The sequence below is a fragment of the Ranitomeya imitator genome, chromosome 2 (assembly GCF_032444005.1).
Source record: "Ranitomeya imitator isolate aRanImi1 chromosome 2, aRanImi1.pri, whole genome shotgun sequence".
Taxonomy (NCBI): domain Eukaryota; kingdom Metazoa; phylum Chordata; class Amphibia; order Anura; family Dendrobatidae; genus Ranitomeya; species Ranitomeya imitator.
In genome coordinates, this window is record NC_091283.1 from 318004432 (window position 1) to 318019096 (window position 14665).

Here is a 14665-nt window from a genome sequence, read left to right on the forward strand (position 1 = left end):
TTGTATTATTACACAGGATTCTTATGATGTTACATCGGCTCATCTTCTCATTCAGGTCTCTACAATATCTGATTCTCTCAGTGAAGATCTTCTACAGAAGAAAACTTTCCTGATTTACCCAACACAGATGGATATGGACAGAGACAAGATGGCGGAGAGGATATTACACCTCACCCTAGAGATTCTCTTCCGGCTTACTGGAGAGGTGAGAGATTCTGATGACGTCACATTACATCATTCTTATCTATGGGAATAACAGATGGACAGAACTGGAGAGGTGAGGACTCTGGAAATGTCTGTAGTGAGATTTATTAATGCGTCTCTCCATTACCAGGATTACACAGTGGTGAAGAAGACCTCTAGTGATCGCTGTCAGGACCCTGTGTCTGAGGGATGGGGAAGACCCCTGAGCCCAATCACGGGGCCTCCACCTCACCCCCTGATCCATGAGGACATCGATGACCAGAAGATCCTAGAACTCATCTACAAGATGATTGAGCTGCTGACTGGAGAGGTGACACTGCTGGGAATGCTGGGACATTATACAGTAACACTATGAAGGGATCGGGGGATGACGGTATCATTGTGTGTCAGGTTCCTATAAGGTGTCAGGATGTCGCTGTCTATTTCTCCATGGAGGAGTGGGAGTATTTAGAAGGACACAGAGATCTGTACAAGGACGTCATAATGGAGGTTCCCCAGCCCCTCACATCTCCAGGTAATAGGACTAAATACACACGGCTTATAATGATCTGTATGTAAAGAATGAATTCACTCCCTGTATGTGTTTCCTCCAGATCTATCCAGTAAGAGGACAACACCAGAGAGATGTCCCCGTCCTCTTCTTCTTCCACAGGACTGTAACCAAGAAGATCCCAATGTTCCTCAGGATCAGGTAGATGGAGAGAAGGTGTCATGAGATCTCCCTTAGGCCAATTTCACACTTCCGTTTATTTCCGATCCCGGAAAAACCAATACCGGAGATATCTGTGTCTGTAATACTTGCGGCACACGTGTGGCAACCGTGTACCGCCTCAGTACCACACAGACTGCCGCCGGGGAAGAAGCGCTATTGTAAGCGCTGTTCCCAGGTGTCGGGTGCTGAAGACGGCTCTCATCGTTCTCCCCTGCTCTGCCGGCGATCGTCAGGAGCAGAAGAGAATGATGAGTTATAATTAAGTCTGAACGATGACAGCAGGTGGGGGCTTTTGAGATTTCTACTCCCATCATCTGTCACTTGCTGCCGCTAATAACAGTGACAGCAGGAGCGGATGATCGGGGTATTCCTCAGCCGCCACTTGCGATATAATTAAATAAATTAATGAAAAACCCGGTGTAGGTTCCCCCCCTATTTTCTTGAATGAATCAGGCAAAACTCACACCTGGGGGCTGCAACCCTCAGCTGTCAGCTTCAGCAAGGCTGGTTACCAAGAATAGATGGTGTGAAGATCTGAGGTTGTGGGTTCTAAAAATCATCTAGCTAGGTTAACGATGCAACTAATTTTTTTATTCCATACATCCATGGTTGTTTAACCCCTTTACCCCCAAGGGTGGTTTGCACGTTATGGACCAGGCCAATTTTTACAATTCTGACCACTGTCCCTTTATGAGGTTATAACTCTGGAACGCTTCAACAGATCCCAGTGATTCTGACATTGTTTTCTCGGGACATATTGTACTTCATGATAGTGGTAAAATTTCTTTGATATTACCTGCGTTTATTTGTGAAAAAAACGGAAATTTGGCAAAAATTTTGAAAATTTCGCAATTTTAATTTTTATGCAATTAAATCAGAGATATGTCACACAAAATACTTAATAAGTAACATTTCCCACATGTCTACTTTACATCAGCACAATTTTGGAACCAAAAACTTTTTTTGTTAGGGAGTTATAAGGGTTAAAAGTTGACCAGCAATTTCTCATTTTTACAACACCATTTTTTTTTTTTAGGGACCACATCTCATTTGAAGTCATTTTGAGGGGTCTATATGATAGAAAAGACCCAAGTGTGACACCATTCTAAAAACTGCACCCCTCAAGGTGCTCAAAACCACATTCAAGAATTTTATTAACCCTGCAGGTGTTTCACAGGAATTTTTGGAATGTTTAAATAAAAATGAACATTTAACTTTTTTTCACAAAAAATTTACTTCAGCTCCAATTTGTTTTATTTTACCAAGGGTAACAGGAGAAAATGGACCCCAAACGTTGTTGTACAATTTGTCCTGAGTACGCCGATACCTGACATGTGGGGGTAAACCACTGGGCGCATGACAGAGCTCGGAAGCGAAGGAGCGCCATTTGACTTTTCAATGCAAAATTGACTGGAATTGAGATGGGGCGCCATGTTGCGTTTGGAGAGCCACTGATGTGCCTAAACATTGAAACCCCCCACAAGTGACACCATTTTGGAAAGTAGACCCCCTAAGGAACTTATCTAGAGGTGTGGTGAGCACTTTGACCCACCAAGTGCTTCACAGAAGTTTATAATGCAGAACCGTAAAAATAAAAAATCGTTTTTTTCACAAAAATTATCTTTTCGCCCCCAATCTTTTATTTTCCCAAGTGTAAGAGAAGAAATTAGACCCCAAAAGTTGTTGTACAATTTGTCCTGAGTACGCTGATACCCCATATGTGGGAGTAAACCACTGTTTGGGCACATGGGAGAGCTCGGAAGGGAAGGATCGCCGTTTGACTTTTCAATGCAAAATTGACAGGAATTGAGATGGGACACCATGTTGTGTTTGGAGAGCCACTGATGTGCCTAAACATTTAAAACCCCCACAATTGACACCATTTTGGAAAGTAGACCCCCTAAGGAACTCATCTAGATATGTGAGAGCTTTGAACCCCCAAGTGTTTCACTACAGTTTATAACGCAGAGCCGTGCAAATAAAAAATATTTTTTTTTCCACAAAAATTACTTTTTAGCCCCCAGTTTTGTTATTTTCCAAGGGAAACAGGAGCAATTGGACCCTAAATATTGTTGTCCAATTTGTCCAGAGTACGCTGATACCCGATATGTGGGGGGGAACCACCGTTTGAGCGCATGGCAGAGCTCGGAAGGGAAGGAGCATCATTTGGAATGCAGACTTAGATGGATTGGTCTGCAGGCGTCACATTGCGTTTGCAGAGCCCCATATGTACCTAAACAGTAGAAACCCCCCACAAGTGACCCCATATTGGAAACTAGACCCCCCAAGGAACTTATCTAGATGTGTTCTGAGAACTTTGAGCCCCCAAGTGTTTCACTACAGTTTATATCGCAGAGCCGTGAAAATAAAAAATCCTTTTTTTTCCCACAAAAATTATTTTTTAGCCCCCAGTTTTGTATTTACCCAAGGGTAACAGGAGAAATTGGACCCCAAAAGTTGTTGTCCAGTTTGTCCTGAGTACGCTGATACCCCATATGTTGGGGTAAACCCCTGTTTGGGCGCATGGAAGGGCTCTGAAGGGAAGGAGCACTGTTTTACTTTTTCAACGCAGAATTGGCTGGAATTGAGATCGGACGCCATGTCGCATTTAAAGAGCCCCTAATGTGCCTAAACAATGGAAACCCCCCAATTATAACAAACCCTAATCCAAACACACCCGTATCCCTAATCCCAATGGTAACCCTAACCACACCTCTAACCCAGACACACCCCTAACCCTAATCCCAACCCTATTCCCAACCGTAAATGTAATCCAAACCCTAACCCTAACTTTAGCCCCAACCCTAACTGTAGCCTTAACCCTAGCCCCAACCCTAGCCCTACCCGTAACCCTACCCCTAACCCTAGCCCTAACCCTAGCCCTAACCCTAGCCCTAATGGGAGAATGGAAATAAATACATTTTTTTAATTTTTCCCTAACTAAGGGGGTGATGAAGGGGGGTTTGATTTACTTTTATAGCGGGTTTTTTAGCGGATTTTTACGATTGGCAGCCGTCACACACTAAAAGACGCTTTTTATTGCAAAAAATATTTTTTGCGTTACCACATTTTGAGAGCTATAATTTTTCCATATTTTGGTCCACAGTGTCATGTGAGGTCTTGTTTTTTGCGGGACGAGTTGACGTTTTTATTGGTAACATTTTCGGGCACGTGACATTTTTTGATCGCATTTTATTCCGATTTTTGTGAGGCAGAATGACCAAAAACCAGCTATTCATGAATTTCTTTTAGGGGAGGCGTTTATACCGTTCCACATTTGGTAAAATGGATAAAGCAGTTTTATTCTTCGGGTCAGTACGATTACATTGTCACCTCAATTATATCATTTTTTTATGTTTTGGCGCTTTTATACGATAAAAACTATTTTATAGAAAAATTAATTATTTTTGCATCGCTTTATTCTGAGGACTAACTTTTTTTATTTTTTTGCTGATGATGCAGTATGGTGGCTCGTTTTTGCGGGACAAGATGACGCTTTCAGCGGTACCATGGTTATTTATATCTGTCTTTTTGATCACGTGTTATTCCACTTTTTGTTCGGCGGTATGATAATAAAGCGTTGTTTTTTGCCTCATTTTTTTTTTTTTCTTACAGTGTTTACTGAAGGGGTTAACTAGTGATATCGTTTTATAGGTCGGGTCGTTACGGACGCGGCGATACTAAATATGTGTACTTTTATTGTTTGTCTTTTTTATTTAGATAAAGAAATGAATTTATGGGAATAATAGTTTTTTTTTTTTTTTCATTATTTAGGAATTTAGGGTGCACACGTTCAGGATTTTTTGCGTTTTTTTTCACGTTTCTTCGCAAAAAAAACGCAAAAAAAACGCTTACATATGCCTCCCATTATTTTCAGTGTATTCCGTATATCTTGTGCAAATGTTGCATTTTTTTCCGCGAAAAAAATCGCATCGCAGAAAAAAAGCAACATCTTTATTAATTTGCAGAATCGCGGGGATTCCGCACACCTAGGAATGCATTGATCTGCCCACCATGCGGGAAGTAAGCAGATCATGTGCGGTTGGTACCCAGGGTGGAGGAGAGGAGACTCTCCTCCACGGACTGGGCACCATATAATTGTTAAAAAAAAAGAATTAAAATAAAAAATCGTGATATACTCACCCCCGGAGTCTTCCCGTCTCTCAGCGGTGCATGTGGCTGCTTCCGTTCCTATAGATGCTCTGTGTGAAGGACCTTCGATGACGTCACGATCATGTGACCGTGACGTCATCGCAGTCATGTGACCGTGACGTCATCGCAGGTCCTACACACAAAGCAACCGCTGAGGAGATCGGGGGCCATCAGAGGGTGAGTATAACCTTTTTTATTTATTTTTTTTAAATAATTTTTAACATTATATCTTTTTACTATTGATGCAGCACAGGCAGTATCTATAGTAAAAAGTTGGTCACACTTGTCAAACACTATGTTTGACAAGTGTGACCAACCTGTCAATCAGTTTTCCAAGCGATGCTACAGATCGCTTGGAAAACTTTAGCATTCTGCAAGCTAATTACGCTTGCAAAATGCTTAAAAAAAAACGCGGGAAAAAACGCGAAAAGAAGCATGCGGATTTCTTGCAAAAATTTCCGGTTTTCTTCAGGAAATTTCTGCAAGAAATCCTGACGTGTGCACACACCCTTAGAGCTGTGGACTCCACTCCACGTCCATTTGGCCTATAGTCTTTAGTAAGCGGCCATATCCTCACACTGGGGTTTCCATGCTATGTTTGTTTTTAAATACTTTAATAAATAATTGTAAAAAAATGTCATGGGGTCCCCCGCATTTTTGGCAACCTACCTCGCTAAAGCTCACAGCTGGGGGCTGGTATTCTTATACTGGTAAGGGGTCATTGCTTTTGGCCCCCTTCCAGCCTAAAAACAGCAGGCCACCACTGCCCAGAAAAGGCGCATCTATTAGATGCGCCAATTCTGGTGCTTTGCCCGAGTCTTCCCACTTGCCCTGTAGCGGTGGCAATTGGGGTTAATATTTGTGGGGTTGATGTCACCTTTATATTGTCAGGTAACATCAAGCCCATGGCTTAGTAATGGAGAAGTGTCTATTAGACACCTATCCATTACTAATCCTATACGGTACAGTATATAAATAAAGACACGGCAAGAATAAAATCCTTTAATTGAAAAAATGACACAGATTCCTTTATTAATCTCTTTTTTTTTTTTTTTTTTACTCAAATAAATTTTTATTAAGAACAACATTACAATATACATGTTACATTCTTGTTTTCAATACAAAGTTTTCCCCCAAAACAAAACCCCCCTTCCCAACTTATCCCGCCCCCTCCCTATAAGACAGCCCACCTCTTTTAATAGCTCGACCATCAAAACTATAGAATGACTATCATCTCATTTAGGACTGCAGGCCTCATGTTTTGTTTTCACCAATTCAGGACCGTGACTCACCCGTCCTCTATAGCGAACCTATCCCATGGCAAGCCACGAAGACCACAATTTATCAAACGTTTCTATTTTCCCTCTTTTCTTATAAAACCCCTTTTCCAATATCAGGCCCTGCTTCACATATTGGAGGAATTCTCTTCTTGGAGGCGGTTCATCCTTAATCCAATTTCGCACTATTACCTTTCGGGCCATATACAACAATCTGGCAATAGCTGTCTTTAGGTTGTTATCCACTCCAATCTCATCCATGTATCCCAGCAAGCACACCATTGGGTCCCTTGGCACCGTGCATCTGTACGCTCCTTCCACACGACTCAAAACCACCAAGCAAAAAGCAGCCAGTCTCGGACACGTCCATATGATATAAAATATACCAGCATCTGCAGACCCACACCTCGGGCACTCAGAATCAGCACGCAGTCCTGCCTTATATAACACCTCCTATATACTCTGTGTATTACATAAAGCTGTGACAGCCTATACGGTTCGCTCAGCGACAGCCGTGGAACCCACTCCAGCACCGACTCCCAAGTTTCATTCTCCATTGGGCCCAAATCCCTCTCCTACTTAGCTCTCGCCGTTATCGGAAACCCCAAAAGGTAAGTGTCATGGTCCAGTCCGGAGTTTATTTTCATCTTTCCTCTTTTGAGACTGGTCATGCGGGGGTTAATCTCCTCAGCCTCCTTCTTGAGCTAGCTGGGCTATTTCAGGCCCTCACACCCTGCCTACCGCTGTTAGTGATAGTTCATGTTTCTCAGCTTGAACCCCTGACCTGTATCCTGATTTTGGTGATCCTTGTGTCTCTGACTGCCCGTACCCGTGTATGACTCGATCTGTTCCCTGGACTTCGGCTCTTGTTTTCTGTCTCTGATACCACGCTCCCCTCCTGGTTCTGACTTTGGCTTGTACCCCGACTTTGTCTTAAGTCTCACGCTTTGGTTACCACGTTCCCGGTAGGCTCTGATTACTTGCGTGTCCCTGACTATTCTCCTGACTGCCCCTGTGTACAGTTCTGATATCTGTGTATGATTTTGGCATGTCTGACTTCTCTCATTACCTGTGACACCTGTGCCTGAACTGTGTTACTTCGCTTAGTGTTTAACCTCTCTTCCCTCACCAGCTCCCCCTGGTGGAGGTTTCACTACAGTAAGTAAAAAAGAAGAATATGTGGCACTCACCCAGAAAAGCTGCTGAATTAAAGTCCTTTATTCATGCTGCGATAAAACGGAACACTTTTGGAGAGGCGGCTGGGATCGGGAGATGGTGCTGGGAGGAGGAGAGGTGGACGACGATCGTTTCGCGCAAATGCGCTTCAACGGGTCCAGGTGCACAATTAAAAACGTCATATCCTATATAGAGGACCAGCTGACGTGTCATTAACAGGTGTGTGAGATAAAAACACATAGGGTTAAGTGCAAAACACTATTAACAAGCACATGTAAATTACAACATTATAAGACATATATGAAAAAATCATGTCTAACTTTACAAAAAAATCATGTCTAACCTTACAAAAAAATCGACATGTCTAATTTATCATTAAGGCCGATGGGGCCCTGAGCATTAGTATCCATTATCCACTTTGCCTCCCGCTGCAGTAAGATTTTATTGCGATCTCCGCCTTGCACGGGACATTTAACTATTTCTAAGCCAGCGAACCGTAACACATTAGGGTTCGCATTATGATAATCCTGCATATGTTTAATGAACCGAGGGCACCCTTTGCCGGATAACACTGAATTATAATGCTCTTTGAATCTAGTGACCATCGGCCGTATTGTTTTGCCGATGTAGTAAAAAAGACATGGGCAGAGAATTAAATAGACAACATATTGGGTTTTGCATGTAATTAAATGCCGAACAGAATGACAAACAGGACCTACACGAATTGGATTGTCTAGGAGTCTTAAGTGACAAAACTTACAGTTGCCGCATCTGTGGTTACCTGTTGGTTGTGACCGCGTAAGCCAATTATTACCCGTCGAAGATAATCTATTGTTGACTAGCAAATCCCCCAAATTTCTCGTCCGCTTATAACCGAATCTTGGACGACTCATGGCTATTGCTGCCAAATCCCGGTCGTTTTGCAAAATATGCCAATTTTTATTTATGGCTGCATAAATATTTTTATCGATAGGGCTATGCGTAAAAGTAAACGTAAATCTTTTTTGTTGCTCGTCGACTTTGCGAGGGACCTGTTTTTTGCGTTTACGGGTTTTTAGTAATTCATTTTGGGTGAGCTGTTTAACGCGTTGTTCTGCTGTTGCTAAAATCTGGGGAGGATAATTTCTTTTTAAGAAGTCATTTTTTAATTCCATTAGCTGGTGTTCGAAGCTTGTCTCGTTGTTATTAATTTTCCTGTAACGTACCATTTGACTATATGGGAGACTATTTTTAGTGTGTTGCGGGTGCGCACTAGAAAAATGCAACAAACTGTTTGTTGCAGTTGATTTTTTATGGACTTGCGTATTCAATCTCCCATCTGTAATATTAAGTTTAACGTCCAGGAATTCAAGGGTATTACCGCCGTAACAGGCTGTGAATTGCATGTTCTCATTATTCACTTCATTCAGATACTCAACGAACAAGTCAAAATCATTATGAGACCCATCCCAGACGATAAAAATATCGTCTGCGAATCTAAGAAATAAACGAATAAATTTCAAAAAAGGGTTCGTGATAGAAGTAATATAATTTTCTTCAAACGCAGCCAAAAATAAGTTGGCAAAAACGCAAGCCACGGGCGTACCCATTGCGGTACCGGTGCGTTGTAGGAACCACTTTTCGCCAAATTTAAAAGCATTATGGGACAAGATGAACCGTAAGCTTTCAACAATAAACGCAACGAAATCCTGATCCTTGTTCGTATTTGAAAGAATGGTTTCAATAGCCGCAATGCCTTTCTCCTGCGGAATCCTCGTATAAAGGCTAACAATGTCAATAGAGGTTAATACATAAGATGGTTGCCAGTTAATAGATTGCAGAGCCACCAAAAAGTCCCCTGAATCCTTTACAAACGAGGGGATTTTATGCAGCAATGGTTTAAGGAGCCAGTCGAGAAATTGGGACAAGGGTTCCGTCAGTGACCCAATCCCGGAGATTATCGGGCGACCTGGAGGATGAGTAGCGTTCTTGTGCACTTTAGGCAGACTATACCAATGCGGTATAGAGGGATGGATGGGAAATAATTTTTCAGCTCTGCTTTTTAACAAAGTGCCCTTAGACACATATTTATTTAATAAACATCTTAATTTTTCTTTGTACTTCTCTGTTGGATTGTGGTCCAAAGAAATATAGGTGTTTTTGTCGTTTAGTTGGGACAAAGCTTCATTGACATAATAACTTTTGTCAAGCAGGACTATGTTGCCCCCCTTGTCCGCTTTTCTAATAATGACATCCTCCCACTGCTGCATTTCCCGTATTGCGGATTCCTCCATATGTGACAGGTTCTTTATTGGTTTACGATATAAAATGGCCTCGACATCTTTGATTACTAGGTCCTGGAACAAATCAATCATATTGCCCGGAGAAACGGGGGGCATAAATGTGGACTGTAGGCCACCTTTAAAAGGCTCAACACCTAAATCTATGTCCTCAGCAGCTGTAGGTCCAATGCTGTTCTGCGAAGATTCGTCAAGATTGGCCAACATCCATGCGTCTTCAAGGTCCTGTGGATCAGCGGGAGGAAACGCAATGAAGCCCAAAGTTCCAATAGTGGCCGGATTTTCTGTTGAAGTGGTATGCGGCTTATTGCTCCGGTTTTTAGAGCCAGCGAAATATTTTTGTAAATGTAATTTTCGTGTAGCCTTAAAAAGATCGATTTTAAAGTTAGTTAGATTAAATTCGTCCGGAATGCAAAAATTAAGGCCTAAAGATAGCACAGTCTTCTGTGTGGGAGATAGAATCTTATTAGACAAGTTTATTATCTGGAGTTCATTAGACGTTATTTCCTCCATGAAACCTGCTTGCGCTTTTTCTGCGCATTTTTTTCTGCCACCCCGTCTGATCTTTTTTCTAAAGGGCCCTTCGCTCCCACCGATGTAGTGACGGGGGTAATCTCATTTACGTGATCTTCGACACCACTAGAATCCGAGTCCGTAATCCACCCGTCTTTGTATGGCTTGCGTTTATTGAATTTTTTAGGATGACGCTGTCTTTGAAAATTCCTTCTTTTGTTTTTATTCCAAGTAAAAACTTGGCCAGTTTCGAAGTCCTTCTTATCCCTCAAAAATTTATCTTTCTTTTGTTGTTTTGTCTCAGTTTGGATTAGTACTAATTTCTTCTCCAGTTTTTTAAGGAACAGTTTATACAGATTATCCGTCAAACGAGATTTTAGTTCCTGCTTGGCTTTGTCTAATTGTTCGCAAAGAATAATATATTCCTTCTCATTTTGTGCGATGACCAATGCTAATAAATTTCGAGAGCATTGCAAGTGTATTTCATCCCATGCTTGCTGAAATGCCGAATCTTCAGCGAATTGGGAAATTTCTTTAAAAACACGTAGTCCTCTTGGAACTCTTCCGCACTCTGTATAGGAATTTAGAGATTTAATTGTCCAATACATCCTAATTTCTCTCTCTGCCAGAGAATAAATTTTAGTTTCCAGTAATTTCGTGCTTATTAATAACAAATCTTCCTTATGGTTACAGTCCATAAAGAACTCCTCCGCACCCTCCCGTCCAGCCAATAAACCACACTCCTCTGAAGTGCTTGCCTCTGAATCCATAACATCCTCTTGATTGATGTTCATTGCAGTAAAAAAGGGAAAAAAAGACGGGGAAAAAAAAAAAAAACACCTTTCGTGCAAATTATCACAGCCTGTGCTCAGTCTCAACACTGGTAGAGCATATAAAATTGACAAAACAAAGAATATAGACGGCACCAGGCTCAAAATGCACCCAATCTTTGACGCAAAGCAGCACAATGTCTGCGAGGAGTGTTTAACCTCTCTTCCCTCACCAGCTCCCCCTGGTGGAGGTTTCACTACAGTAAGTATGCAGCAAGTCTTTATAAAGAGTGGAAATAACCCCCCCCCAGTAGTCCCTTCACCACACACATACTCCAACACTATATCCCTTTGAATTCTGATGCCTCCGTCCCTATTCTGAGCTCCAAATGCGTGTCTCATCCGCAAATACTGATATTCCCCTGCAGGCCCAATACCGAACTCCACCTGCAATTGGGAAAAGGATTTCAACGCCCTCTTCTCAATTATCTGATACACGTAGTGAATCACCTTGGCCTGCCATTCTGGTAACACCCCCAGTGCCACAAACTCCGGTAAATTATTATTATGCCATAACGGGGAGAATCTGGTCAGCCCCGTAATCCCACGTATATGTTTGTCTACCCCACAGCTTACATATCAATATTATATTTGGATACAATTTCCCCAAAGCCCCCAGGGATTCATCCCCCAGACACTGCCTTCTTTTTGTCACCTTTTCCATCAGTTGCTGTACCGCACTGGACGACCCCTCACGCCTTTAATCTGTTCCCAGCTTCAGGAGTACCCATTATTACCATCTCATCTTCCGCTGCCCTTAGCCCATCAATCGCTGCCTTCTCTGCCTCTCTCGTCTTCCGCTGACATCTATTAATATCTCTTAACAGCCCTCCTAAGTACGCCTTCATGACTTCCCATACAGTAAAGCATCTACACTCCCATCATTCAGCACAAAAAATTCCTACAACTCCTGTTTTATCTTATCTAAATCTATACTGTGCAGCCAGTTAGGGTACCGTCACACTATACGATTTACCTACGATCACGACCAGCGATATGACCTGGCCGTGATCGTAGGTAAATCGTAGTGTGGTCGCTGGGGAGCTGTCACACAGACAGCTCTCCAGCGACCAACGATCCCGAGGTCCCTGGGTAACCAGGGTAAACATCGGGTAACTAAGCGCAGGACCGCGCTTAGTTACCCGATGTTTACCCCGGTTACAAGCGTTAAACTAAAAAACAAACAAACAGCACATACTTACATCTGGTGTCCGTCACGTCCCTTGCCGTCTCTGCTTCCCGCACTGTGACTGCCGGCCGTAAAGTGAAAGTGAAAGCACAGCCGCTGTGCTCTGCTTTCACTTTACGGCCGGCAGTCACAGTGCGGGAAGCAGACGGCAAGGGACCTGACGGACACCAGAATGTAAGTATGTGCTGTTTGTTTTTTTTTAGTTTAACGCTTGTAACCAGGGTAAACATCGGGTAACTAAGCGCGGTCCTGAGCTTAGTTACCCGATGTTTACCCTGGTTACAAGCGAACGCATCGCTGGATCGCATCGCTAGATCGGTGTCACACACACCGATCTAGCGATGACAGCGGGAGATCCAGCGATGAAAGAAAGTTCTAAACGATCTGCTACGACGTACGATTCTCAGCAGGATCCCTGATCGCTGCTGCGTGTCAGACACAGCGATATCGTAACGATATCGCTGGAACGTCACGAATCGTACCGTCGTAGCGATCGAAATGTTATAGTGTGACGGTACCCTTAGGGTGAATTTTCCACTCTCTCCTGTTCGCAGCCTGTGTCCCCATCAGTCGGAACTCCACCTCATTTGGACTATGGTCCGAGAGGGCCCTAGGTAAATATCTCTCATCCCCCACCATCGTGTCCAACAGACGATTGCCTAGTGCCAGCTCAATTCTGGATAGAGTACTATGAGCCGGTGAATAACATGAATACCCCCTTTCCCCAACATGTCTAACTCTCCATAGGTCAGTCATACCAACTTCGCGAATATAAGTCCCAAACGTAGTAATGTGTCCCACTGTCCTATTCTGGGAGTTTTTATTTTTATCCCAAAAGTCATCACATATATTATTAAGATCACCAATGATTAGAAATGGTATCGGGAACCAACGTTCCACCCGTTCCAACACCTCTCTAATTTTCTTACTTGAGTATGGGGGCGGAATATACATTGCCGCTATACACCTCAACACTCCATTTATTTTACATTGCACCACCACATACTGACCATCCACATCCACCTGTACCATCACCTCTTCATACTGCACTCCCACAGGTACCAACACCGACATACCCCTAGAATACGTAGAGAAGGTAGAATGGTATGCCTTTTGGATCCAGCGCCTATTTAATACATCCACCTTCTCCCTCACTAAGTGCGTCTCCAGCAGACATATCATTGAGACTCTCTGTTCTCGAACATACTGCAGACTCGCCGCCCGCCGAGACTTATCCGCAAGGCCTCTCGCATTCCAACTCAATATTTTAATGCGGCCCCCCATCATCCTTCATAGTATCCTCATTCCCAAGTATGAGCTGTCTAATCCCTCCCAACTCCCAACTTGCCCCCCTAACCCACCCAATACAACAAATTCTACCTCTCATCAAGAGTGGGGCTCCACCGCCCATTGCGAACACTCTCCCTTGCTTTGCCCTCTCCACTCGCCTCCCTCTGCCGTGACGATCAGAATTTCCCACACGTTTGAAAAAAAAAAAAAACACAACAGAACATTCCAACTTATATAAACATGTAGAGAAACTACAAAACAAACTTGCAGTACCCTGCATAACCCTCCTCCCCTATACTTATTAACCGTTACTGCCCCCTCCGGCCAATCACTCACTATGGCCCAGCTCAGCCCTCAACAGTTGCTCATCCCTTTGGCAATTATGCTATTAAACGCAGATCCCTTCTCCAGCGACAGAGAAATAACTCCCATCCAGATCTCCCCGACATGTCAATCGCCTTTTTCCTTAAGTTTTTTAGCATTAGTATCAATCCACTGGGTAGCGTCCTCTGGAGTCAGGAAAAAATGGGTTTTATCAAAAGCCACCTCTCTCAACTTTGCAGGAAACAGCATAGAGTATTGCACTCCCAGCTCCCTCAGTTGTCTCTTGACCCCAGTGAACTTTATCCTCTGTTTCTGAACCCCAGCAGAATAATCCGGGTAAATAGCAATCTTTTGACCTCCAGCCGTCAAATCCTCCATTTCTCTAGCCTTCCTGAGGATAATGTCTCTGTCCCTGTAATTCAGTATTTTGGCAAGCATGGTACGAGGATTCGCTCCTGGGGCAGGGGGCTGCGGCGGGGCCCTATGAGCTCTCTCAACAGCAAAAACTTTTGTCAGCACTGTGCCCCCAATTTTCTCCAGCAGCCAGCTTTCAATAAACTCCGTGGGGTTTCTCCTCTCAGTTTTATTCCTTCTGGATCTGTTTTCCAGATCCTCATTTTTGGCAGCGAGCTCTGACATTGCTTGGGCGAACTTTTTCTCCACTTTTTGCAGTTTTACTAAATGGTCTTCTGCCGTGTTCACCCTCTCCTCCACCACCC

The 14665-nt window shown here is 43.2% G+C and overlaps 1 protein-coding gene across 1 annotated transcript in view; it reads left to right on the plus strand.

The window, feature by feature from the left end:
- Positions 1-14665, plus strand: part of LOC138663455 (oocyte zinc finger protein XlCOF22-like) — a 41422-nt gene that overhangs the window by 5012 nt on the left and 21745 nt on the right. Inside the window, exons 2-5 of the mRNA XM_069749665.1 lie at positions 56-205; positions 335-514; positions 595-718; positions 798-895. Coding sequence (XP_069605766.1) covers positions 56-205; positions 335-514; positions 595-718; positions 798-895 — 552 coding nt within the window. The remainder of the gene's footprint in view (positions 1-55; positions 206-334; positions 515-594; positions 719-797; positions 896-14665) is intronic.